Source organism: Silurus aristotelis (assembly GCF_946808225.1).
Source record: "Silurus aristotelis genome assembly, chromosome: 7".
NCBI lineage: Eukaryota > Metazoa > Chordata > Actinopteri > Siluriformes > Siluridae > Silurus > Silurus aristotelis.
Window position 1 is genome coordinate 7,697,597 of NC_139580.1, and position 27,101 is coordinate 7,724,697.

The window sequence follows — 27,101 nt, forward strand, 5'->3', positions numbered from 1 at the left end:
TTTCATTACAAAGTCACAGATTTATTTTTTTCTGATTGTACGGACAGCGAGAATATTTCATCCATCAGGAAATCCGACGATCCGATCCGTTAAAATCACATTAAATCACAAGAAACTAAGATGACTGCCATCTAAAAAAAAAATAATAATAAAATAAAATAAAATAAAAATAAAAATAATTATATATACAAATAAGCTACTGTACAGCGTTCTCCACGTTTCTGTCTCTCTCACGTGTTTAACGCCAACATTATTATCAAAAGCAAATTCCTTGTTACTGTGTTTTTTCCCCCTAGAAACTATAGCAATTACATTTAATGACAATAGAATGCAAATCGAAACACAATGTAAAAAGCTGAAAGCCCGGATTAAGACCGTACGAAATATAAAACGCTAAAACAATATATAAAAAAAAAACGTCAAGCTTTTCAAATGTGTGAAAGGGATTCATTCTCAGGTGAGGAGTTAAAAAAAAAAAAAAGAAAAAAAGAAAAAAAGAAAAAAAAAAAAAAAAGATGCAGGAAGATGTTACTATAAATATATAAAGGAATGAAGCACAGAACTACTGATCACAGGACGGTGAAAAGAGCGAGTCCTCTTCTATTCGAATCTGGGAAGTGAAAACACATCGAAAGACACTTCAGCTTCCTCCACAGAAACGGTTCATCAGGACCAGGCTGTGACGTGTTTCACGTGCGATACTCACTTTTTTTTGCGGCTTTTCCCAAAGCTCTCAGTGTGGACGCTCGTCCTCCTCGCTCAGCTCTTTATCTGAATAAAGAGAAGAGGGAAAAGGGAAGAGGGAAAAGGGGGGGATGCTTTAAACCAGTGGTTCTCAAAGCGTCTAGTTCATTGCGGCCCTCTAGTGGCAAACAAAGATACAACAGGGTCGAATCGTCTTAAATTTTGTTCATACTGTAAACGTTTTCCGACGTTTTTACCCGGAAACACCGTTTTTAAATACAGTGGTCCTCGGAACTCGCTCGTTATAAACGCGACACCCGCAAAATTATTGGGACGCCTGACTTCTCCAGGCTTATGTGGTTCTTCTCCTCTCCTGCTACAGAGCTCTGACCTCAACCGGATTGAACACCTTCGAGAAGAAATGGAACGCCGACTGCACCCCACACCTTCTCACCTCACCTAAACATCAAAACCTGACTTTACTAACACCCTGAATAAATTTCCACGAATCTCCACAAGCGAAATCTCCAAAATCGAGTGGAACATCTTCCCAGCACTATTGAGGTTATTAGAACAGTAAACTGGAATGGGATGTTCAAAAAGGACACATTAACGTGAGATAGCTATCGATAACACCGGAATCGTCCTAACGTCAGCGACCAGAGCCGCGATCTGTCACTCTTCGGATGTTAACGTAGACTCACCTTGTTTGACCGTGTCCTCTTCTCCATTGGCTCTCTTTCGGAACTTGTCCTTCACCTTCGCCGTTTTTACTTTCCTCACCAAAGGCTCGTCGTCTGAACTGGCATCTGCGAGCAAGTTGGAGCGACATGAATTCATTTCCTTTGGGCCATTTCACAAATCGTTTTACTTTACTCAATAAAATATATAAAAAACAGCAATGGACACGAGTCTCATATCAATTTCGATTTACTTTTATGACTCCTTTAACGAGGCACGTTGTCCCGAAGAAGCTTTACACAGTGACATAGGAATACAGGGGGTCCCCGATTTACGAAGGTTTGCCGATTTCCCGATCATACGAAGCAGCAATTGCTCCGCCCATACACACACTATATTGTCAAAAGTTCGAGGACACCCGGTCATGAGTACGACACGTGCTTTTTGAGTATCGCATTCATTCCAAATGTGCTCCTATACTATCCTCCACTCTTCTGGGAAGAGGTTCCACTAGATTTTAGAGTATGTTTGTGGAGATTTGTTTGAGATTAATTCAGCCACGAGGGTGTGAGTGAAGTCAGGTGCTGATGTAGGTGAGAAGGTGAGGAGGTCTGGGTTCAGTCAGTGTTCACATTCATCCCAAATGTGTGTAATAGGGTTTAGAGCTTTCCAGCAGGAGACCTTCCACTTCATCCCATTATTAAGCATATCTTCATTAGGGCATCAGGATGCTGGAACAGATTTGGATCTCTTAGTGATCTTGAGAGAATGCAGGGTTTCTGCGAGTTTCACAGAGTCAAATTTATGACTTTTTAAGATTTTTTGAAGAATGACATTTCAGAAAAAAAAACCACACAAAAATGTGTTGTTAGCAAAAGACGAGCCCTAAATTAATTTTCTTCAAGCTAAGTAGCGCTAACCGTTTGGTCTCGTTTATAGTCAGAATACAGAGAATTGTATTTGGACCGGCGAAAGAAAGAACTACAAACTAACCAACTAAACATTGAGAAGAGAGCATTTCGGTGAGCGTTAGCGGTTGCGTTACGTGGACGTTGGTGAATCAAAACCTGTTTTGAAATGATTTAGGAAGCACAAAATAAATTTTTAAGGCCTAAAATTTTTATTTTTGACTTTTTAAAGACTTCGTGAAAACCACATATGAAAGAATCACCTATGGCCGGGAAAGTCAGGTGTCTCAATAATATTGTCCACTACAGTCATGTGTAAACGATACACTATTTACGCTACCGTCATGTGTAAACTATGCAGTATTTACACTACCGTCATGTGTAAACTATGCAGTATTTATGCTACCGTCATGTGTAAACTATGCAGTATTTACACTACCGTCATGTGTAAACTATGCAGTATTTACGCTACCGTCATATGTAAACTATGCAGTATTTACACTACACTACAGTACTATTTACGTCTTCTCACCAACACCTCAAAACGATCACACATCACCGCGGTCCTCCGCTCGCTCCACTGGCTTCCGGTGCGGTATAGGGTGGAGTATAAGGTTTTGTTGTTCGTTTTCAAGGCCATCAATGGTCTTGCCCCGGCCTACCTCACCGAATTAATAACAGTTTACCAACCAGCCAGAACTCTCTGTTCCTCTGGACTTACCTCTCTGGTCATTCCTAAATTCCGATATAAAAAGTTTAGTGGTTGGTCATTTTCCATCCAGGGACCAAAGCTGTGGAACGCACTCCCAGCTCACATCCGATCCATCACTGTGCTGAGTGTTTTTAAATCACAGTTGAAAACTTTTTTATCCATACAAGCTTTTAACACGTAGCCCTGCTTCACTGCTATTTTACTTATATTTTGTGTTCTTATATTTTTACATTTTTATATTTCTTATATTTTTATTGATTGTGTTGTTTTTACTGGAAAGTGCCTTGTGCTCCTTTTGGTTGCTGTAAGGCGCTATACAAATAAAGCTTGATTTATTGATTGATTGATTGATACCGTCATGTGTAAACTATGCAGTATTTACGCTACCGTCATGTGTAAACGATACAGTATTTACGCTACCGTCATGTGTAAACTATGCAGTATTTACGCTACCGTCATGTGTAAACTATGCAGTATTTACGCTACCGTCATGTGTAAACGATACAGTATTTACGCTACCGTCATGTGTAAACTATGCAGTATTTACGCTACCGTCATGTGTAAACTATGCAGTATTTACGCTACCGTCATGTGTAAACTATGCAGTATTTACGCTACCGTCATGTGTAAACTATGCCGTATTTACGCTACCGTCATGTGTAAACTATACAGTATTCACGCTACCGTCATGTGTAAACTATGCAGTATTCACGCTACCGTCATGTGTAAACTATGCAGTATTCACGCTACCGTCATGTGTAAACGATACAGTATTTACGCTACCGTCATGTGTAAACTATGCAGTATTTACGCTACCGTCATGTGTAAACTATGCAGTATTTATGCTACCGTCATGTGTAAACTATGCAGTATTTACGCTACCGTCATGTGTAAACGATACAGTATTTACGCTACCGTCATGTGTAAACTATGCAGTATTCACGCTACCGTCATGTGTAAACTATGCAGTATTCACGCTACCGTCATGTGTAAACGATACAGTATTTACGCTACCGTCATGTGTAAACTATGCCGTATTTACGCTACCGTCATGTGTAAACTATACAGTATTCACGCTACCGTCATGTGTAAACTATGCAGTATTTACGCTACCGTCATGTGTAAACTATGCCGTATTTACGCTACCGTCGTGTAAACTATACAGTATTTACGCTACCGTCATGTGTAAACTATACAGTATTCACACTACCGTCATGTGTAAACTATGCAGTATTTACGCTACCGTCATGTGTAAACGATACAGTATTTACACACACACACACACACAAACTAAAAAATGAGTTTTTATCACTAATGACCAAGCCAGAGGTGACGGGTGGGACAGAAACCTTGATAGGAACCAGCACTAAAAAGGGAACCCCATTCTCATCTGAGTGACAACTTCATTGTTGTGGTTATCAGCTGTTCAGTGATGGAGACTTGGGCACAAAACAGTTCATGGCAACTGTAGCTGATACAGCAAACTGTTCATATCCATCCGAACGCCGAAGGAGACAAACGATTAGAAAATGCGATAAAGAAGCGACCACATGGTCTGTCTGAATAAGCCGAAAAAAATATTGACGATTACACTATGCAACCATGAATGGATAAAAAAAAAAAAACTGTAGGAAAAAAAAATTAAATACATTTAAACAAATATGATTATAATATACACTATACTGCCAAAATTATTGGGTCACCTGATCTTTCCTGCTTTATGTGCTTCTTTTCCAAACTGTTACCACAAAGTTGGAGGCACTCAATCAGCTTTAGTAAAATTTTGCATTCACTTGAACTTGGAAACCCAAAACCTGTTCCAGCATGGCAAAGTGCACAAAGTGAGCTCCTTGAAGATCTGGTTTACATGCTTTGGAGAGGAAGATCTTGCAGCTATAGAGCTCTGATCTCATCTCTACTGAGCACCTTTGGGATGGATTGGAACGCTGACTGCACCCCAGGTCTCCTCACCTACATCAGGACCTGCCTTTCATAACACCCTTGTGTCTGATGAACACAAATATCCATAAGCACACGCCAAAATCTGGTGGAACATCTTCCCAGAAGAGTGGAGGGAACTATAAGAGCAAATCGGGACTGAATGTGAAATGCGAAGCGCAAATATCACATACTGTATTTATGACCAGGTGACCCAATACTTTTGGGAATATAGTGTGTAAGAAGAATAAAGCAATTTGGTGCATCTGTTTAATTGTGTCTTGCAGGAAAACGGTTACCTGCTGCTGGTCTCCGGCCTCGTGCAGCCTTACTCTGCTCTTTCAGTCTCTTCATCTTAAGACTCAGAGGCTCCTCGTCTGAGCTCTCGGCTGTGCTCTCTGAACAACGTGCGGGAGACCGAGAGAGAAGAGAGACACGGAGGGGGAAAGAAAAAGCGAGAGAGAGAGCGGGACAAAAGAACTGGGTGATTACTGTAAAAGCTCGACTCGAGTGGTATTAGCAAGCCGTTTCTACAATCGCTTTCAAAGAACATCATCTGTTCTTCGCAGAGTTTCCGAGTACATGCTGTTTTTATTGAATTCCTCGAAATCTTTCCTGCTGATTTCTCAAAACGCCGATCATCTTCAAGGAACACCGACCAGATCCGGGGAACGAGAAAAACACAAATCATGGTAATTAAAAAAAAAAAAAAACGTGTGCGGCCAAAAGCACTATTTTTCACCCAATATGAGGTTCTTCCAGCAGGTCAATGCCCCTGTGCACAAAGCAGCTCCATAAGTAGAACCTCTGCAAGGGTTAGTGTGAAAGATCTCCTGCTGGAAAGCTCTAAACCCTACTGAACACCTTTTGGGATGAATGTGAATGCTGACTGCACCCCAGGCCTGCTCACCTTCTCACCTACATCAGCAACTGACTTCACTCACACCCTCGTGGCTGAATGAATCTCACACAAATCTCCACAAACACACTCCAAAAGTCTAGTGGAACATCTTCCCACAAGAGTGGAGGATATTAGAACAGAAAACAGAAACTAAATGTGAATTGAGATATATATACATTATATATATATATATATATATATATATATATATTCATATACAGTGAGAAAAATAAGTATTTGAACACCCTGCTATTTTGCAAGTTCTCCCACTTAGAAATCATGGAGGGGTCTGAAATTGTCATCGTAGGTGCATGTCCACTGTGAGAGACATAATCTAAAAAAAAATATCCAGAAATCACAATATATGATTTTTAAACTATTTATTTGTATGATACAGCTGCAAATGAGTATTTGAACACCTGAAAAAGTCAATGTTAATATTTGGTACAGGAGCCTTTGTTTGCAATTACGTTGAGGTCAAACGTTTCCTGTAGTTTTTCACCAGGTTTGCACACACTGCAGGAGGGATTTTGGCCCACTCCTCCATACAGATCTTCTCTAGATCAGTCAGGTTTCTGGCCTGTCGCTAAGAAACACGGAGTTTGAGCTCCCTCCAAAGATTCTCTATTGGGTTTAGGTCTGGAGACTGGCTAGGCCACGCCAGAACCTTGATATGCTTCTTACAGAGCCACTCCTTGGTTATCTTGGCTGTGTGCTTTGGGTCATTGTCATGTTGGAAGACCCAGCCTTGACCCATCTTCAATGCTCTAACTGAGGGAAGGAGGTTGTTCCTCAAAATCTCACAATACATGGCCCCGGTCATCCTCTCCTTAATACAGTGCAGTCGCCCTGTCCCATGTGCAGAAAAACACCCCCAAAGCATGATGCTACCACCCCCATGCTTCACAGTAGGGATGGTGTTCTGGGATGGTACTCATCATTATTCTAGATGACAATTTCAGACCCATGATTTCCATGATTTCTAAGTGGAAGAACTTGCAAAATAGCTGGGTGTTCAAATACTTATTTTCCTCACTGTATTTTATATATATATATATATATATATATATATATATATATATATATATATATATATATATATATATATATATATATATATATATATATATATAAAAATAATTTATTTCATAAAGTGTAATGAAAAATATTGTAAAATAATTATGTGAATATGCCACTTTTTATTAAACTGTTTCTGACACAAAAATTGAATTGACAAACTGGGATTTGCTGATACTGATATATATATATATATATATATATATATATATATATATATATATATATATATATATATATATATATATATATATATAAACTTTAACACGTTTAAAATTCATGTATAATAAGGGGTATAAAAGAGAATCGAAGCGACTATATAGTTTCTATGCATTTTTTACACAATTACTGTTATACATCATATGAGCAGAATATTTGCCCAACGCACCCATATATAACTCTTTCCCAAAATATTGCCAAAAAGTATGAAGTGGCACTCTAAACAAGATTCCTATTGCGCCCCCCCCAACACACACACACACACACACACACACACACACACACACACACAAATCATTCGCAACCTTTCGTAAAAAAAAAGGTTGCACATTTTATAATCCTTGTAAATTTGCCCCAAATCCAATATGCAATACGGTATATTAAACTTCAGCAGAAAAACAGGTAAATTATTTAAATGGGCAGTAGAGGTGACGGTGCAGCTTACAGCTTACTTGTCTAGTGGAAACATTATTATGACAGCAGAGGACTAAATCCAAAATGGAACTATACTTTTATAATTAAAACGTGACTAACTGATCATTACTCGCTACTAGGGTTGCAAAATTCCAGGAATTTTTAAGACCCAAAATGGGAATTAACTGTGTTGAGTATAAACTGTGAATTTACAAAGATTGCAGCTTGGCCTAACAGGGAACTTAAATGTAGTTGAAAAAAAACCTTGCAGGATAATTTTGGTTAAAACAACCAGATTTAATTGCAATTTTAGTGGAATTTCTACCCTGCGAATTCGTTAATCACATCCGCACAGCACACTTACTGCAGGGCTACTGAGGCCACGCCCCCTACACGCACCGATTCCTCAGTTACATAACATAAATTGTTTCTTAAATGGAATAATTTCAGAAAAAAGCCCATCTCGACTATTAAATATATTTGTTTAAAAATTTCTTGTGCCACAATTAAATTATTCTAAAAGAAGTCAAAAATTTAATCGTTTGCAAGCGTCAGCTTAATACCAAAAAGAAATGTTTGTATATGATACAGTTTATTTAAATTCCCCTAAATTTTTCATTATTTCCCACTATTTCCAACTTAGAATATTTTCCAAATTCCCCAGATGAAGTTCCCATGGAAAGTTTCCGGAAATTTACCACACCTTTGCAGCCCTACTCGCTACCCGACATGACATGATTAATAAAATCATTTCTTTCTACAGATCGGTATGGAATCTTGATTCGCAGTCCGTCGTTACCTGCTCTGGCTGCACTTTTCTGCTCTTGTGTGTGTGTGCCTCCCCGTGCCACTGCGTCCATGACGTCTTGTTCGGACATCCTCTCTAACAGCACCACCGCCTGCTTCATCTCCGGCTCGTCCTTCTTCCTCGTCGGCTCGCCTTTCTTCCTCGCTGGCTCGCCTTTCTTCCTCGCTGGCTCGCTCAAGGGCTCGTCATTCGAGCTGTCGCTGCACGCTACACAGGAAGGAACCAGTTTTAGTATTTACGCTCACATTTGATTCCATTCATTTCATAAAATACTTCACAGCATCATAATCAATGTACAAAACTGATCAATTATTGGGAAACTCTTCTGTTTGGATAACCTCACAAACCCATGAACATCAACAGGTCCAGAACTCAACTACCTGTATAATTACCAGAAGCTCCTTCCCTGAGCATATCGCTCCTGTTCTCCATCATCTACACTGGCTTCCTCTCGCATATCGAACACAGTAAAGATTATACAACGCTTTTAAAGGTTATAATCTTTCACCCTCATACATCTCTGACTTGCTTCATACTCGCATCCCAGAGCGTACCCTCAGCTCTTCTTCATCTGTTTCCCTCGTTGTACCTTCTATTCATTTAGTCACTATGGGATCTAGAGCATTTAGCTGGGCTGCTCCTCATCTTTGGAATACTTTTCCACAATTTATAAGTGACTGTCTGACCACTTTTAATTCATGTGTTAAAACACATTAGTTCAGATTAGCTTTTTCTGATCAATTTAAACAATTAAACAGCTGTTGTGTGTCTTGTTTTTATGATTATCATTCAATTGTATGGTGTCCTTGAGTGTTTTGAAAGGTGCCTTCAAATAAAATGTAGTATTATTGTTATTGTTTTATTCTAACAAATCCTTATTCTATTAGGATTTATAAATACACATGGAAATGCAATCAATGTAATGCTTTACCAAATACAGTAAAACCCTGTAGTACGAGCAAACGGAGATACAAGAGACCTTGCTTGCAAAATTTTACCCTGTTTCACAAGCAAATGTCGAAGGCACAAGCAAACCCACGCTGCCGGTTCCCTGTTTTCAGCGGAGGGAAGCATCAGTCGCTTAGTTGATGACGTATCACTCGGTCGCTCTCGTTGTTCAGTGCAGCAAAAACTTAACTTTTTTTAGGGTAATATTTTTATTTCACTAGAAATCTTGAAAAATGTCTCCTAAGTAAATCAGTGATGGTGCTGTGAAAACTAAAGTAAATAGAATTACCATGGAAACCGAGAAGGTTACGAGCGTGTTGTGTGTCTCACACTCGCAATCAACCACTACCACATGTGTAAGTGTTAAATTATGTGGTGTATTTGTTTGGTAAAATAGGCTACAAATACTTTTTAAGTGCAGAAATAAGCGATCGAATGAGATCTCGGAACGGAATAAATCGCTTTTACATTAATTTTTAATGGGGAAAATCAGTTCGAACGTACGAGCAAATGGACCTACGAGCAATTTTCAAGAACGAATTATGCTCGTACAACGGGGTTTTTCTGTACTAACAAACCCGGCTACCTGAGAAAAAAGGCTCAAGCTAACAACTAGGTTTTGGAGGTTTCCTAAAACCATATATTTTTCCAAATCAAAAATTCGTCATTATACTTCATTTGATGTTTCAAAGCAAGTAAAATTGCACTATATGGACTAATGTTTTGGACTCCAGACCATAAGATTCATATGTGCCATTACAGTAAGCTCCACTCTTCTGGGAAGATGTTCCACTAGATTGTAGAGTGTGCTTGTGGAGATTTCTGGGATTTCATTCAGCCACAAAGGCGGAAACTTATGTAGGTGAGGAGGCCTGGGGTGCCCCCAGTGTTCGAATTTATTATGTTCAATAGGGTTGAGTTCAGAGCTCTATAGCAGGCCACTCAAGATCTTCCACTCCATCCCATGTACAGCTTTACTTAATGAGGCTGGGTTTGTGCACATTGGCATTGTAACGCTGGGACAGGTTTTGATCCCCTAGCTTAACTCTCAAATTTAACTTTTGCCATATAGTGAATCTTAAATTTATTCAGAAAAACTGTCATAATAAAAAAAAAGAAAAAAAAAGAATTACTACTAAGGTTCACATTTCATTGTTATAATAATATAAATTCTAGAACATATACCTTAATTAGACTTGTCCCGTTTTGTCGGTGAATAAATCCGTGAATTGCAAAACAATGAAACATCACGCTTGGAATTATGTCAAACAACAAAATGTGTTGTTTCTGCATCTGTTTCGCATCAGAACCTGGGATTAAAAACAAAGCCTAACAACTGCACCTTTTCCTTCTTTTTTTGCACGTCCTCTCCTTTTAGGTGTCGTGTTCGTAGCTGGTGAGTGTCCCGATGCCTTCTTCTTCGAGTTGTCCTTACCTTGGAAAACAAACCAACACGTCACATCACTGTGCTGGAAATCCAGGAAACACTTGATCGATGGTGTCAACTTTACAATTGGGGATGGTTTCAATACACTTGGGTATACAATAACAACTGCAGGGTTTGGATTGGGATTGGGAATTTGGAGCTGAAAATGACATTTATCATGTTGTTAAAATGACGATCTACGTTTACAAGAATTACAATTATCTCATTTTATTCAACTGAGCAGGTTCCCAGCAGTGGTAGCTTGGAGGTGCTAGGATTTAAACTCAGAACCTTCTGAATGGAAGTCTTAAACACAAGCTACCACTTCGATCCGTTTAATTGTGTGTCTAAAAATCTTTCATGTCTTTCAAGTTTTGTGGTTTCAGGAGACTTTTTTTCCGAGCAGGAATTCGTAGGGGGTTTTATTAATTGCCCCCCGATTCGACGTTACGCAGAATATGTCAGTGTCACTGGGCTAAAATTCTCCTGATTACCTTGGCTCAATGGTAGAAGATCCCTGTCTATTTGCAAAGAGGGATGCAACACTAGCTAATAATGAGAATCTGTGAGCTCATGTACAGTATGTAGAAGAGGGCAGATAGTGCTAACTATCCTGGTATATCCTGTCTGACCTGGTGGAACAAGTTCAGAACAAATAGATCGTTAACATGATTTCTTCAGTATGTCAGAGCATAAAAAGTCCAATCAGATCCAATCAAATATCAACCTGTCCAATGGCAGGGGCAGAGCTTATTCGCTGAACGAGAACAATAAAGTTTCGAAATCCAAGTCTTTAGTATCCAGTGTTATAGACTACAGAATGTATATACAGCACCAGAGACTACAAAAATACCATCAAACTGTTATTTACTGAGGGTCTGCCTAGTCAGCTTTTTATCAACTGTCCCAAATATAAAAACAATGAAAGAAAAGGAACAAAATAAAAAGGCATAAAGCCGTCTCCCTGGCTCCGTAGCTGTAGTTTAATAGAACAAGACGTCGACTGACCTTTGAATTTTACAGATATCGATAGCTAGGTTGGATCGTACTTGCCGATAACCGATGAATCAACCGATAGTTTTCAAAATGGATATTGTATATAAAATAATACTCCATGTAAAAACAAAAAAAAAAGTTGAACAAAAAATTTTTTACTGAATCATAAAAATGTGCTAATTAATAAACAATTATATAATGAATAAGTTATAAATATTAAATATAATATAGCGCTCTCCGTGCAGCACGCAGGCTTGTGTGTAAAAACAAACAGCAAGTGGCGTCAGTGATTCCCCTCTAGAGGCAGCTCTTGTAAGGACAAGAACTCTTGTTGAACGGAAGCATGGAAAACTATTGGTATGGATTTCTGCTGATAGCCGATAGTTCCAGCAATCAACCTCTAGTCGACCTCTAGCGGTAACGAATGTGAACGCTTTCTAATTCACATACCGTATACCTGAAAATGTCTCCAATGTGACAGTGCAGGACTCAGGATCACTACCTTTTCGTCCTCTCCTCTGTGTGACCTTTGCTGGTGACCGCGATGGTGATGGTGATGACACTCTGATCCTCGAAGCTTTCGTTGCAGCTTTACGCTTTTTTGGGCTTCTGGTCTTCCTGGCATCTATAAACAGAGAAACTTAACGGATTCCTCGCAACGCTCTTTTGAACAAATGAAAACGTCAGTGATCCAAAGTATAGCTCGTACATGACTATTACGGTTTATAGCTATGTGAGTAACAGCACTGCTCTAAAGCTAAACTATTATAAGGGTGGTGAAAGAGAGACCAGTAATATTTGAAAGAAGAAATGTGTGCAGGGAGAGAGGAAACGTGGGAGATATTAGCGAAGGAGACTTGAGTGAGCAAATGAATGAATTCCAGAAAGAGTGAGTAAGTAAGCAAAAGGACTGGGGAACATGTGAAGAGTGACTAAGTAAATAATTGAAAGAGTGAGTGGAGGAATAAATAAACAAGAGAGAGAATATTTTATAAATAACCCTTGTAGACAGCACTATATTTCTGACAGTCAATTACAAAATGTTACTCCATTTCAAGAGAATGACAATTTAATTTATTTCCTCATCAACTTGTATTCTTGAGCCCTTGCCTACAAGTTTCTCCAAACAGATAATTCCAGAAAGAAATTGAACATAAACATAAGATAAACTCTTCCATTAGCACTGGTTATGTACCCAAATCATTTTAAACTTCAAGATCAACCCCCTAATTATGAAACCTGACCTTGAACCAGGTCACCTGTCCAACTATAGGCCAATATCAAATCTCTCCTTTATCTCCAAGATTCTAGAAAAGGTGGTAGCACAGCAGTTCTGCTCACATCTACTTAGGAATAACATTGAATGTATCAGTCAGGATTTCAGCCTCATCGTAGCACAGAGACTGCACTAGTTAAAGTGCTAAATGACCTGCTATTGGCCTCTGATCAGTGTTGTGTCTCCTTACTCGTTTTGCTCGACCTTAGTACAGCTTTTGACACTACTCATCATAATATCCTCCTTGCTAGACTAGATAATGTTGTCGAAATAAAGGGAACAGCTCTCTCCTGGCTTAGGTCTTATTTGACTGATCACAATTAGTATGTTGATGTAAATGGTGAGTTCTCCACACTCTCTGAGGTAAAGTTTGGCACAAGGATCTGTCTTAGGCCCACTGCTTTTCATTTTATATATGCTGCCTCTGGTTGAAATTATAAATAAACATAGTATTTGCTTCCATTGCTATGCTGATGATACACAGCTGTATATTTCAGCAAAGCCAGATGAGCAGATCTTTCTCTTATAAAGCCCCACAGTTATGGAACAACCTTCCAATCAGTGTTCGGGACTCAGACACAGTCTCAGTGTTCAAGTCGAGGTTGAAAACTTATTTACTTAGTCAAGCCTTTTATCAGAAGATTTTTTTAGGGTAAAGGCGCCGATCTGGAGGGAACATAGATATAGAGTGTTTGGTGAACAGGGATAGTTGTATGCTGTCGTCCCCTCACATTCACACGTTCACTCAGGTTTGTTGACGGTGGTGTGGTGGGTCGTCTCTTATCCTAGAGATCCCTCATGTCTGTATTACCTTCTGATTCTCCCTTTTAGTTATGCTGCCATAGCGAGTCTTGCCGGAGTCCAAACTTTTATACAATAAGGATATCTAATCATTCATAACTCTGTCGTGTTAAACATGCTCCTGGGGTACCAGTGGCCACTGTTCCTGTCCCCTTTCTCTCCCCGGATCTGCCTGCTTTTCCCAGCCTCTCTCTGGATGGGGTTCTCTTTGATTGGAGGCCACTCTGTGCAGCTGGGGATGTTTCATATCCATATTACGACAGGATTTCGAGGATGGATTTGGACTGTACTTAATTTCAACAGTCTGCTACACTGACTCAGGACTACAGTTTGCATCTGATCCCCATCACTGCACACCTCAACATCGCTTATCTGTAATAAATAAACATTCGATGCCACCCAGATGAAAATGGGTTCCCTCTTGAGTCTGGTTCCTCTATACGCTTCTCTCTCATGCCATTTTGGGGAGTTTTTTCTTGCCACAGTCGCCACCAGCTTGCTCATGAGGGACAAACTTAAACTTATAAAGAACAATCTTATACATTCATTTTTATACATACAAATAAAAATAAACTGAACTGAATATACTGTATGTAGGAATAATTAAATTGATAAGTGTGAGTGAGTGAGTGAGTGAGTGAGTGAGTGAGTGAATAATTGGACAAGTGACAGAGTAAGGGAATACATTTGGGAGTAATTAAGTGGATTGGAAATGAATAAATGAATGTCTGACTGTACGAGTGAGTAGTTGAATAAAAAAAGGAAAGAAGGAACTTTAATCTAAACTCATCATAAACACACCTTCAGTCTCTTCTGAACCAGCCTTCTGCTTCATCTTCTTGTTGATGAAAAGCTTCAGCGGCTGATTGTCTTCAGAGTCCGAAGCTTAAAGCCGCACCGTTACATATAATTATAAATGGTGGAGTGCAAAGTTTTAAGTAACCCTGGCTTTAAGTACCTTTGGGTTTTGATTTTCACCAGAAGGGACTGTAACTGTTCCCAGAAACTTTTCATTAAAAAAAAAAGTACATATATAAAGGTTAATGAACTGATGTGACACGTACCAGTCTCTTGCTGTTTACTTGAGCGCTTGGCCCCCTTTGATTCATTCAGTTTGCTCAGAGGCTCGTCATCAGAGCTGTGTCCAGGACACTCTGAGAAACAGAACAATTTGAATAGTATTAATAGGTGAGTCCATCTCCCTTTTGTCCAACTCAGACACACCCATCTATCCATCTGTCCCACTCAGACACACCCGTCTAGCCATCTGTCCCACTGAGACACACCCGTCTATATGTCTGTCCTACTCAGACTCACCCGCCTATCCCGCTCAGACACACCCGTCTATCCCGCTCAGAGACACCCGTCTATCCGTCTGTCCCACTCAGGCACACCCGTCTATCCGTCTGTCCCACTCAGGCACACCCGTCTATCCGTCTGTCCCACTCAGGCACACCCGTCTATCCGTCTGTCCCACTCAGGCACACCCGTCTATCCGTCTGTCCCACTCAGGCACACCCGTCTATCCGTCTGTCCCACTCAGGCACACCCGTCTATCCGTCTGTCCCACTCAGGCACACCCGTCTATCCGTCTGTCCCACTCAGGCACACCCGTCTATCCGTCTGTCCCACTCAGGCACACCCGTCTATCCGTCTGTCCCACTCAGGCACACCCGTCTATCCGTCTGTCCCACTCAGGCACACCCGTCTATCCGTCTGTCCCACTCAGGCACACCCGTCTATCCGTCTGTCCCACTCAGGCACACCCGTCTATCCGTCTGTCCCACTCAGGCACACCCGTCTATCCGTCTGTCCCACTCAGGCACACCCGTCTATCCGTCTGTCCCACTCAGGCACACCCGTCTATCCGTCTGTCCCACTCAGGCACACCCGTCTATCCGTCTGTCCCACTCAGGCACACCCGTCTATCCGTCTGTCCCACTCAGGCACACCCGTCTATCCGTCTGTCCCACTCAGGCACACCCGTCTATCCGTCTGTCCCACTCAGGCACACCCGTCTATCCGTCTGTCCCACTCAGGCACACCCGTCTATCCGTCTGTCCCACTCAGGCACACCCGTCTATCCGTCTGTCCCACTCAGGCACACCCGTCTATCCGTCTGTCCCACTCAGGCACACCCGTCTATCCGTCTGTCCCACTCAGGCACACCCGTCTATCCGTCTGTCCCACTCAGGCACACCCGTCTATCCGTCTGTCCCACTCAGACACACCCGTCTATCCGTCTGTCCCACTCAGACACACCCGTCTATCCGTCTGTCCCACTCAGACACACCCGTCTATCCGTCTGTCCCACTCAGACACACCCGTCTATCCGTCTGTCCCACTCAGACACACCCGTCTATCCGTCTGTCCCACTCAGACACACCCGTCTATCCGTCTGTCCCACTCAGACACACCCGTCTATCCGTCTGTTCCACTCAGACACACCCGTCTATCCGTCTGTCCCACTCAGACACACCCAAATGTTTATGTCTCCTTCAAGCAAGTATGTTTGATATGTATGTATGGCATATATTTTTCACAATCACTCAGGGCAATTTAGAGCAACCAATCAACCTGAAGAAAACAGAGAACTGGGGAAACTCACAAAAACAGAGGAAGAGCAAAAGATATGTGACGCTCATCAAACATGCTCGAGTTCACCGTTCAATTGAAATTGAACAGAAATTTTGCTGGGGCACATTTAAAGACAAACTTTTTTTTTTACCATCCGCAGTAGATGTAGGCTCTTTGAGGGGTTTCTTTGGCGAAGTGTCTTCCACGATATCAGAAGCTGAAAACACAGATTGAGTTAGTAAAAAGATAGTAAAAAAGAAATAAAAACTATAATACAGGGAATCTTAGGAGAAAGTGTTTAAAAGAATTGATGACAACAGACACCAGTCTTACATGCATCTTCAGAACCCTTTTTGCCAGGTTTCAAGGTTTTGCTCAGAGGTTCATCATCTGAAGTGTCTCCAAACGACTCTATATACACAAACACAACCCTTAAGAGTCTGGAAACCTTGGAACCTGCTCAGAAAACAAGTGTGTGAGCTTATTTTACCATCTCTGGACTGGATGCCGGTCATGTTAGCTGCTGTTCTGGGAGTTAAAGGTGTTCAGCTCAGAGGAAAGATCTATCCAAAGCCTTCAGTAAATCAATTTCTTTGAATTAATAGGTCCACATCATCATCATCAACCAATGCTTATCTTATTGTACATGTTTGAGGAACGTCACGATCACATTCGAGATCAAGAAACTAAAATATAGAATAGTAAAGCATGCATATGGAGCTGAAGACTAATATCTAACACAGGGTGGCCTCCTGATGCTCACATCCAGGACCATCTCACCATCGGGCCTTAATGCATGTCGCTAAGCTAACAGTTTTAGCTCCGTGCAAACAGCAACGACACTATAATCCTAGCGTTAATTCTTAAAAATATATATCAATTTCTACAAAATGCTATTTTATTATCTACTTATGATCGCATGACCCATTAGCATTTCCATAACCAGGGCAGAAACCTTGACGCATAATCCATACATACAGCGCCGCCATGCATTCAAAGAACGCCTTCGTGCGCGTTACAAATGCGCAGCATTTGCGCAGGAATTTGCAGAAACCCCTGCCGAAACAGTCATTTGGTAGGGAAGACTACGGAAGTTCAGAGGGCATGAATTTATATATATTTTTTCTTTCTTGTTTTTCTCGTGATCTCAACATAACAAAAGTTGTGTTCACGTTATCACGACTTAATTTTCCCGTGATGTCGAGATAAAGTATTTTTTGTCACAACATAATTTTCTCGTGATCTTGACATAAAAGTTGTTTATCTCGTGATCTCGACAATAAAGTCGTTTATCTCGTGATCTCGACAATAAAGTCGTTTATCTCGTGATCTCGACATAAAAGTTGTTTTCTCGTGATCTTGACAATAAAGTTGTTTATCTCGTAATCTCGACTTAATTTTCTCGTGATCTCGTGATAAAAAAATTTTTGTCACGACTTTATTTTCTTTTGATCTCGAAATAATAAAAGTTGTTTTCTCGTGATCTCGACATAAAAGTTAGAAAGCAAAATAAAAATAAAAAAGCATATTCTACATAATATCATACATGTTCTTTCATAGTTTGGATGTGTTCAGGATTAATGTACAATGTTAAACATAATAAAGAGAAAACACTGGAGAAGACGGTGTCCAAAAGTCTGATTAGAATTGCACTAAAATGAAGGAGAAAAAAAAAAAAAAAAAAAGACAAACAAATCCAATTTAAGTGTTTTGTTTAGATAATTTATGTAAAAAAAAAAAAAAAGGACAAAATCCAGTACAATTTACAGTATGCATATATTACACATTTGTTCATACAGAAAAGAAACAGACAGTCAGTCATTATTCAGATCAATATACAGAAAAAAAATCCAATCATTACAACCAAAGTGCTGTCCAATGTGTAACTCAAAACAAGTCAAGTACTACACAAAACATATACTTTAAATGCTTCAATAGGTTATACTACATTGTATAAACATGGGGCAAAATGCTGATTATTCCCTCAGAAGGAATATTTCTGTTTTTATTTTTTTTTATGTATGGACACTTTTACTCAGTAAGGATTCTTTACAAGAAAAGAAAAACAAGTTCCATGACATACAGTTTTATCTTTTACAAAAATCTCAGAAGATGAGGACACAGTGGGGGTGAATGTACATGTGGTACATTATTTTGCATGCGATGCTGCTACAGTAATAAATAATCTCCACACCCGTAAGAATTCCTGATTGGAGTTTGCTGTAGAGGAGTCGTAGTAGTTCCCGGTCCTTGGGTTTGCATCACAGTGCTGCGATCTTACTCGCCTCTCGTACGCCGCTTAGGTACGCGCCAGTTACTGTCTGGGGGAAGTGACGGTTTGTGGCCTGGAAAATTACGGACCCAAAATATATTAGAAACAAAAATAATCAGCTGTGAATGCATTAGAAGAAAAAGAAATACTCGGAATAAAACTCATGGCGGTGAGCTGTTGTAGCTGTAGTTACCATTTTAATTAATTTTTTGTTTTAGTCCTCTCGCACTATTAAGCGCATTGGCCAAGGGACTGATATCTTACTTGGCGTTTCCGTAGCCCAGCACCCACCCTCCTTCATTCACACCCAGGCATGGGATTGTCAACAGAAGAGTACTTTATCCCCATTCCCACAAGTCAACACCCATGGAGGGGTTAAGCGCCTTGCTCAAGGGCCCAAGAGTGGAGCCTGGTATGGCCGTGACTCGAACCCACAACCCTCAAATCCCTCGGTTTTATTTCCCTTTCTGAAGTACAACAAAGCATAATATTTATCCATTTATTGTTACATTTTGTCGTGTCCATTGAACACGCCTGTCATATTGTCGTCATTTGAGTTCTCCGTTGTTCCTTTCTTTCCTTTTTTTTTCACTTCCTTGACGGAATTTGGAATTTGGATCGTACCCTCATATTACCAATAAAGATAACGTCAACACCTTCTGACCAATCAAAATCCAGACATTTCATTTATTTAAACCTCTCATTTTGCCTCGGATATGGAAGAGCAAATCTTTTCCTCACAAAGACCCTCCGTTATAGAACAACCTTCAATCAGTGTTCGCAACTCGGACACATTCTTAGTGTTCAAGTCCAGGCTGAAAACACATTTATTCACTCAAGCCTTTTGTCAGTAGGTTTCTCTAAACTCAAGTCCACACTAAAACGTTTAGTTCGCATATTTTTCTCTCCGTTTTGGCTTTTCGTCCACAGAGAGGCCGTGGTCAGTCAACAAAAACGTTGCTTTTTGAAAACAATCTCCAAAGTGGATACATTTGAAAACGCAGTTGGACCGTGTGTGAAAACGGAGGCTTTTAAAAAAACGATGCATTTTTAGTCACTGCCGTGACGTTTCAAAGAGCCGGAAAGTAAATAAAGGTTATACGATTTGTGCATGTGCAGTAATGGGACATAAGCGTTTTCAGACGTTTCAGTGCGGATGAGCAATTTTTGGGAAGCGATTGAAAATGAATTTTGTTACTTTCTGGTTCTCGCTTTTACTTATGCGTCCATAGCTCTTACCGGAGTCCCCAACTGCACCGTGTCTTTAACTGTTATAATTTTAACTTTGATAAACATACAAATCTTCTTCTTCTTTTGGCTTCTCCCATTAGGGGGCGCCACAGCGGATCATCCGTCTCCATACCCCTCTGTCCTCTACATCTGCCTCTTTCACACCAACTACCTGCATTTCTTCCCTCACCACATCCATAAACCTCCTCCTTGGTCTTCCTTTTTTCCCCCTTCCTGGTGGCTCCATCCTCAGCATTCTCTTACTGATATACCCCATGTCTCCCCTCTGCACATGTCCAAACCATCTTGATTTTGCCTCCCTCACCTTGTCTCCAAAACGTCCTACATGCGCTGTCCCTCTAATAAACTCGTTTTGATAAACATAGAATTATAAGGAACAAAATTGTACATTCTTGATTACCGCTTTATCTCTCTAATGCTGCTTTGAGACGATATGAACTCACGACCTTCGGGTCCAAAATGCGATGCCTTACGCTCTAAGCTCCGCCTCCAAAAACAGCTTTGCGATCGATTTGAGCGCATTTGAGCTTAAACGCGACACTGCCGATTTCCTCCTCACCTCGCCCGCGAAGTAGATCTTCCCTTGCACGTCTTCGGCGATGACGTCATAAGCCTCCCCGCTGCCTCCTGTCTTCACGAAGCTGTAGGACATCTGAGACCACACGTCTTTACTCCAGCGGGTCACAAAGTACTTCAGCGGGTCCGGAACCTCCTGCGGCGTCACAGTACACACTTGGAAATGATTTCACCCAAAGCTTTCTCTCTGAAAACATTTCTCGCACTGATACTAGTAACAGGGCGTATACTTCAGCATGATCAGCTCACCTGCTCCTTGTAGAGGTCCCTGAGAAGGTTCATGCAGAGTTCCACAACTTCCTTGTCTTCCAGGTCTCTGATCATAGCCTGAGCCTCTCCTGTGATCACCGACATCAGCACACACTGCTCCCCCTGCAGAGAATCGCACAGGCTGAACTTTGCCTGGATAATGTACAATTATTTTTTTCAGCTCTCAACCAATCAGGAAGGGGATTGGGATAGTGATAAAAGTGCTAATCTGGTCAGTGGTCTAAATCTAAATAAATGCTTTAGTGGGACTAATGAGTAAGGAGGTGCAATATGGCAAAAATATAATATATGCGATACGCACCACCGATAATTATGAGACATAAAAGATACGTGGAAATTCCATTGGATTTTTACAGCTAGATGGGAAAAAGTTGCGGTTTTTTTTTTACTATATTTCGGTTGCATTCTAAATAACTAGATTGTAGAAGTGCCTCTGGTTCCTGTGTGCCTCCATTGTGCCTCTGGTTCCTGTGGTTTTGACGAGTGCTAATAATGGAAACACACCTTTTATAAAATAAAATGCGTATACGTGAGCGATCTGACCTTTGGTCTCATGTCGTAAAACACACTGAACAAGCCCCTCTTCTCAGGACTCGGGGGAACGTGACCAAAATAATCCGCTCTCTGCACCTTACTGTCCCAGAACCTGTAGGGGAACTGCAGTGCAATCTGGAACCCAAAAAACATCATCGCTCATGCATACAGTACATCAAATCATGGTATCATGGTTGCAGTGTGTAACTGGACTACACTGTGGAGTAACGTTTACCTTCTCGATGACTCCAGCCCCCAGGCTGTTTATGGCTTTGAGCTTCCGGTCTGGGAGAGGAGGGTTAAACTGGATGACGTTCTTCTGCAGGAGAGCTAAAGGAGCCGTGACTAACACCTACAACACAACACACAGGAGACGTAGCTTATCTGCCGTTCTGTCAGAAGAACAGGAGGTGTGTGGATGTGTGATATTTTGATGGCATGGTCTGAATCAGGTCTGTACCTTCTGAGCAGTAAACTGGGCTCCGCTGGTGGTGCTGACCTTCACCACATCACCAGAGTAATCCACAGACTGCACCTGCAAAACATCAAGCAATGTGTTATATAGATGAAAGAGACAGATAAAATCCCAAGATACATCCATCTATAAATCTATCCTTCAGTTCTTCCATCCAACAAACCATCTTAAGTAAAAACCATTCTTCAGTTCCTCCATCAATCCATCTATAAATCTATCCCTTAGATTTACCTTCAATCTATCCATCTTTCACTTTTTTCATACAACCACCTATCTATAAATCTATTCTTCAGTTTCTCAATCCATCCATCTATAAATCTATCCTTCACCTTCTCCATCCAACAAGCCGTCTACAAAAAAGGGTTTGTCAACCCTCAAACGCCTTGGCATCTGTGGAACAGCATGGGAATGGTTTGCTTCCTACCTGGAAGGTCGCTCATACCAGGTAACATGGAGGGGATCCACATCTGCCCCATGCAGACTCACCACTGGTGTTCCACAAGGCTCGGTACTTGGTCCCCTCCTTTTCTCCCTCTATACCCACTCCATTGGTGAAGTCATATACCCACATGGGTTTTCTTATCACTGCTATGCAAATGACACTCAACTAATCTTTTCTTTCCCTCCATCAGATATCAGCATGCTTGACAGACATATCTTCATGGATGAGTGCTCACCAACTAAAACTCAACCCCAGCAAAACAGAACTGCTGGTCATCCCAGGTGATTCATCTCCAGGTCAAGATCTCCAAATAACACTTCATGACTCTCTGCTCTCCCCTTCAGCCACTGCTCGTAACCTTGGGGTAACTATGGACAATGAACTGTCCTTCTTCCCACATGTCGCTAATGTTGCTCGTTCTTGTCGATTTCTTCTCTATAACATCCGAAGGATTCGACCATTTCTCTCCAAACAGGCTGCCCAGGTGCTTGTTCAGTCTCTTGTCATTTCGAGACTTGACTACTGCAACTCTCTACTGGCAGGTCTTCCCCTGAACGCTATTCGTCCACTGCAAATGATCCAAAACGCAGCTGCACGACTTGTGTTCAATCAGCCCAAGTTCTCCCACACCACCCCACTGCTGCGCTCCCTTCACTGGCTTCCAGTAGCTGCACGTATCAGATTCAAAACACTGATGCTTGCCTACAAGGCCAAAAATGGACCAGCACCATCTTTCCTCAGTGACCTCATCACATCTCGCACTGCACCACGCTGTCTGAGATCCTCCAGCACTGCTCGACTGGTACCACCTTCTCTCAGAATGAGAGGTAAGTATATTTCAAGGCTCTTCTCTGTTCTGGCACCGAGGTGGTGGAATGAACTTCCCCTAGATGTCCGTACAGCAGAGTCCCTGATTATCTTCAAGCGACGACTGAAGACCTACCTCTTCCTGAAACACTTAAATTAGCACTTTCCAAGTTTGTAGAATTCAAGGGTTATATTTATATTAAGTTTGTAATCTAGCATACCAGTGTAGATTTATTCATTACTAGAGACTCAAAGCACTTTTGTACATCGCTCTGGATAAGGGCGTCTGCTAAATGCCGCAAATGTAAATGTAAAAAACTATCCTTCAGTTCCCCATCTATCTACCCATCTCTACATTTATCCCTCAGTCCTCTATTCCATCCACCCATTTATAAACTTATCCTTCAGATCCTCCATTCATCCATCCATCCATCCATCCATCTATAAATCCATCCTTCAGTTCCTCCAGCCATTTATCCATCCATCTATCCATCAATAAATTCCTTCATCCATCCATCTATAAATCCATCCTTCAGTTCCTCCATCCATCCATCCATCCATCCATCTATAAATTTATCCTTCAGTTCCTACATCGATCCATCTATAAATCCATCCTTCAGTTCCTCCATCCATTTATTCATCCATCTATAAATCCATCCTTCAGTTCCTCCATCCATCCATCCATCCATCTATAAATTCATCCTTCAGTTCCTCCATCCATCCATCCATCCATCTATAAATCCATCCTTCAGTTCCTCCATCCATCTATCCATCCATCTTTCAGTTCCTCCATCCATCCATCTATAAATCCATCCTTCAGTTCCTCCATCCATCCATCCATCCATCCAATTATCCTTCAGATCCTCCATCCATCCATCCATCCATCCATCCATTAATCGATCCTCCAGTTCCTTCATCCATCCATAAATAAACCACTTATTCCATTTTTCATCAAAAAATTATTTCAATTCAATAATTTTGTTCCTTCATCCATTTATTGATCTATAAATTCATCTATCAGTCCCAAGTTCTATAAACTTTATTTATTCATTTGTCAATAAATGTCACCAGTTCCTCATCAATCAATCCATCCATAAAACCATTCATTCATCCAACTATAAATTCAATCAGTTCCCACCTTCATCTATCTATCTATCTATCTATCTATCTATCTATCTATCTATCTATCTATCTATCTATCTATCTATCTATCCATTTGAATAATATAAGCAAGGATTTTAGTCTTATGAACAATTTTTCATTTATCCATCCATCTCTTTTTTTATCCATCTATCAGACCATAGATAACAGACCACAGCTGGAATCTTCCCCCGAGTGAACTCCAGTGTTCACTACTTGAAGAAATCACCCACAGAGCAGGAGGTGTGTGTTATCTGTTATGTGTTACGTTTCTCACAGCAGTGTTGAGGTGAATGTCGAGGTCTTGGGCGAGTTTGTGCAGTAGAGTGGAATAGCCTGCAGTCAGCAGTGTGTGGTCCCCTGAGAACTGAGCGAAGAACTCGTTATGGTCCCACGATCGAGCAGAAACCTACAGAACAGACAACACACACAAAAAGAAGTGTTGAGAGACAGGCATGGTGTTCAGGAGACCACCGTATCATCATCATGGCAGAGACAACAGCTGCTGGAAAAATGTTGGAATTTTAGTGTGTGATGGTTGTGGGAATCGGATTGTTGGGAATTTGAATAATTAGAAAAACAACAGATTATCTCTCTCTCTCTCTTTCTTTCTCTCTCACACACACACACACACACCTGGTCCAGTGGGCTTGCACAGGCGTACTCCAGGTTGCTGAGATGGAACTGCAGCACTTTTTCTTCCAGCTCACTGAAGCGAATGTCCGACTCCTGCAGGAACGTCTTATACACCTCCTGGATCTTCTCTGAAAAATGATAACAAATGAATGAATGCAAAAGAAAGAAAGAATGAAAGAAAGAGTATCAACCAATATCTTCTTGGCTTTTCATCGGTCTCATTCATCTGTATATTCATCCATCTCTAAATCTCTCCTTCATTTCCTTTATTGGTCTATAAATCTATCCATTAGTTCCTGCAGGAACGTCTCATATACCTTCTGGATCTTCTCTGGAAAATGATACATTTATGCATGAATGAATATATAACAAGAAAGAAAGTGTGTGTGTAAGTGTGTGTCTTAGGGAGAGCGAGAGAGAGAGACACAGACAGACAGACAGACAGACAGACAGACAGACAGACAGACAGACAGACAGACAGACAGACAGACAGACAGACGGAAAGTAAGACGGAAAGTAAGACGGAAAGTAAGACGGAAAGTAAGACGGAGACAGTGGTCAGACAAATGAAGAAAAATGGAGAGAAAGAAAGACAGAAATAATTGCAAAGAGTCTGGGACAAAAAGAGAGAGTGAATGAGAGAAAGAGGAAGAGAGTGAAAGATCAAGAAAGAAGAGACAGAGAAAGGGGCAGAAACAAAAATACAAAGAAAAAGAGAGCAAGATGGAGAGAATTAAAGATACACAGACAGAAAGATGAAGACAGAGAGAGTGGGTCGGAGAGACAACAAGAGAAATAGATTGAAAAAGAGTAAAAGGCCAAAAGAAAGAAAAAGAAAATCAAGCGATGTGTTATTGGTTATTTATCTGTATATTCATCTATCTATACATTTTTCCAAAAGTTCCTCCATTCAACTGTTCCATCCATCCATCCATCCATCCATCCATCCATCCTTCATTTCTTCCATTTAACCACCCATCTATAAATCTATTCTTCTAATGCAACTTCTGGATCTTCTGTGAAACATGACATAAAAAAATAAATGAATGAATAAGAAAGGGAAAAAGAAAAGAAAGTAAAGAAAAGAAGGCTAGGACAATCTGACATGGGAGAACCCAATATTCTCGATCTATTAGTCTGAGTAAATCATCAACCTTTTCTTCGCTCTGTGTGTGTGTGTGTGTGTGTGTGTGTTCTAGTGTCTGGTTTGGAACTCGCAGTACCCCCGAGTGGGACGTCTTGGTGCTGTGACTTGTCCTTCCTCCACTCGGACACCACGTCTAGTATGGCGTTGAAGTGGAAGTCCATGCGCTTGTCTATAGCCACATCTGTGGCCCGGCCTCCATCCTGGATCAGGTCGCAGCGCTCACGCAGCTTGTGCATCTTTACTCCCAGCTGCAAACAGAGAGAACCGTCTTCATTTGCATACAGCAATATGATTGGCCGAAATATGTTGTGATGCGACACTATAACTACTAGTCTAACCAGTGAAATGTGTTTAATAAAAAGTTGATGCACACAGTCGAGTCAAATGTTTCTGTCACACCAGTGTATTACGTAAACGGAATACAGTGAATACGATATCGCATAGATGTGTGTGTTTTGCTCAAATATTAGTATGTGGGGGCGGGGCATAGGAGTGGGCGGGGCAAACGAGAGGCGATTCTCACCTGTTCACACATTAGAGCGATGGGATTGTTGACACAGCCGTTGACGATCTGGGCACCCCGACCCACGGTGACGCCCAGTGACGTATCGTCCCAAACTCGCCCTCCTATTCGATCCCTCGCCTCCAACACCACCACCTAACAACCAATCACAAGACGACAACTACAGCAGCTCAGATATCAAACACCAACACTGAGGACAAAACACACACACACACACACACCCCTTCATACAATTCTTTTAAGTAGGGGTCTTCAATGTTTTTCAGGTCAAGGACCCTTAGGGCGGACCCTACATGAACTTCAGCTTTAAGTTTAATAGAACTGTAATGTAATAATTATATATATTTTTTATGAAATATTTTATCTTTGATGTTTTTACCCGTATTAAATTTTTTAACTAAATATTTATTTGTGATTCAGCATTCAATAGCGAACCCCCTGCAGTACCGCCGCAAACCCCCTAGGGCCCTCTCTGATTGTCCTATCAAAAGTTGGAAAGTGCAGACATTATTGGAAGCCCCCTAGAGGCCCTCGGAGTGACCAGAAGTCTGATTGGTTAAAACAATAGCTTCAAGCAACATGCACCAAGAGCATGTTCACTTCTGAAGGCCTTACGGCAAAAACGTGATGTGAAGCTATAAAACGAAGAAAATATGTCATAT

The 27,101-nt window shown here is 41.0% G+C and overlaps 3 protein-coding genes and 1 long non-coding RNA gene across 16 annotated transcripts in view; 2 read left to right on the forward strand and 2 right to left on the reverse strand.

Moving 5' to 3' along the window:
- LOC310729113 (uncharacterized protein) lies at window positions 1-17,418 on the reverse strand. 13 transcript variants are annotated; one of them, XM_083547154.1, is made up of 12 exons: window positions 16,857-17,370; window positions 16,691-16,777; window positions 16,518-16,583; window positions 14,854-14,943; window positions 14,591-14,674; window positions 12,215-12,337; window positions 10,633-10,725; window positions 8,334-8,549; window positions 5,223-5,321; window positions 1,389-1,493; window positions 707-771; window positions 1-131 (listed from the first exon to the last, which is right to left on the reverse strand). In XM_083547154.1, the coding sequence occupies exons 1-11, from the start codon at window positions 16,879-16,881 to the stop codon at window positions 734-736; spliced, it is 1,026 nt and encodes a 341-aa protein (XP_083403280.1). In that variant the 5' UTR covers window positions 16,882-17,370; the 3' UTR covers window positions 1-131; window positions 707-733. The 13 variants fall into 13 exon arrangements, with proteins under 13 accessions (XP_083403280.1, XP_083403282.1, XP_083403286.1 ...); XM_083547149.1 differs by lacking the exon at window positions 1-131 and adding an exon at window positions 170-610; XM_083547155.1 differs by lacking the exon at window positions 1-131 and adding an exon at window positions 470-610 and having other exon boundaries at window positions 16,700-16,777; window positions 16,857-17,386.
- The window catches only part of LOC310729111 (uncharacterized protein), a 239,346-nt gene that overhangs the window by 177,423 nt on the left and 34,822 nt on the right, over window positions 1-27,101 (forward strand). The window lies entirely within an intron of this gene.
- Window positions 16,263-18,606, forward strand: LOC310729212. The gene is made up of 2 exons (XR_014534508.1): window positions 16,263-17,576; window positions 17,836-18,606. It is a non-coding gene; the product is annotated as an uncharacterized lncRNA (long non-coding RNA).
- Window positions 18,369-27,101, reverse strand: part of kdm1b (lysine demethylase 1B) — a 17,023-nt gene continuing 8,290 nt past the window's right edge. Inside the window, exons 12-21 of the mRNA XM_083546984.1 lie at window positions 26,440-26,574; window positions 25,993-26,164; window positions 24,770-24,897; window positions 24,411-24,542; window positions 21,730-21,804; window positions 21,505-21,621; window positions 21,279-21,404; window positions 20,715-20,837; window positions 20,449-20,601; window positions 18,369-18,711 (exon numbers count right to left, since the gene is read on the reverse strand). Of these exons, the coding sequence (XP_083403110.1) occupies window positions 18,628-18,711; window positions 20,449-20,601; window positions 20,715-20,837; window positions 21,279-21,404; window positions 21,505-21,621; window positions 21,730-21,804; window positions 24,411-24,542; window positions 24,770-24,897; window positions 25,993-26,164; window positions 26,440-26,574 (1,245 nt within the window). The 3' untranslated portion in view covers window positions 18,369-18,627. The remainder of the gene's footprint in view (window positions 18,712-20,448; window positions 20,602-20,714; window positions 20,838-21,278; window positions 21,405-21,504; window positions 21,622-21,729; window positions 21,805-24,410; window positions 24,543-24,769; window positions 24,898-25,992; window positions 26,165-26,439; window positions 26,575-27,101) is intronic.

Coding starts and splice junctions, on each gene's coding strand:
- LOC310729113 (XM_083547154.1), bottom strand. CDS start 16,881: ATGACCGGCATCCAGTCCAGAGATG. Junction 14,944..16,517: donor GCCTACATCTACTGCGGATG/GTAAAAAAAAAA, acceptor TCTGTTTCTCAG/AGTGTCCTGGACACAGCTCT. Junction 12,338..14,590: donor TGGTTCAGAAGAGACTGAAG/GTGTGTTTATGA, acceptor CTCTGTTTATAG/ATGCCAGGAAGACCAGAAGC.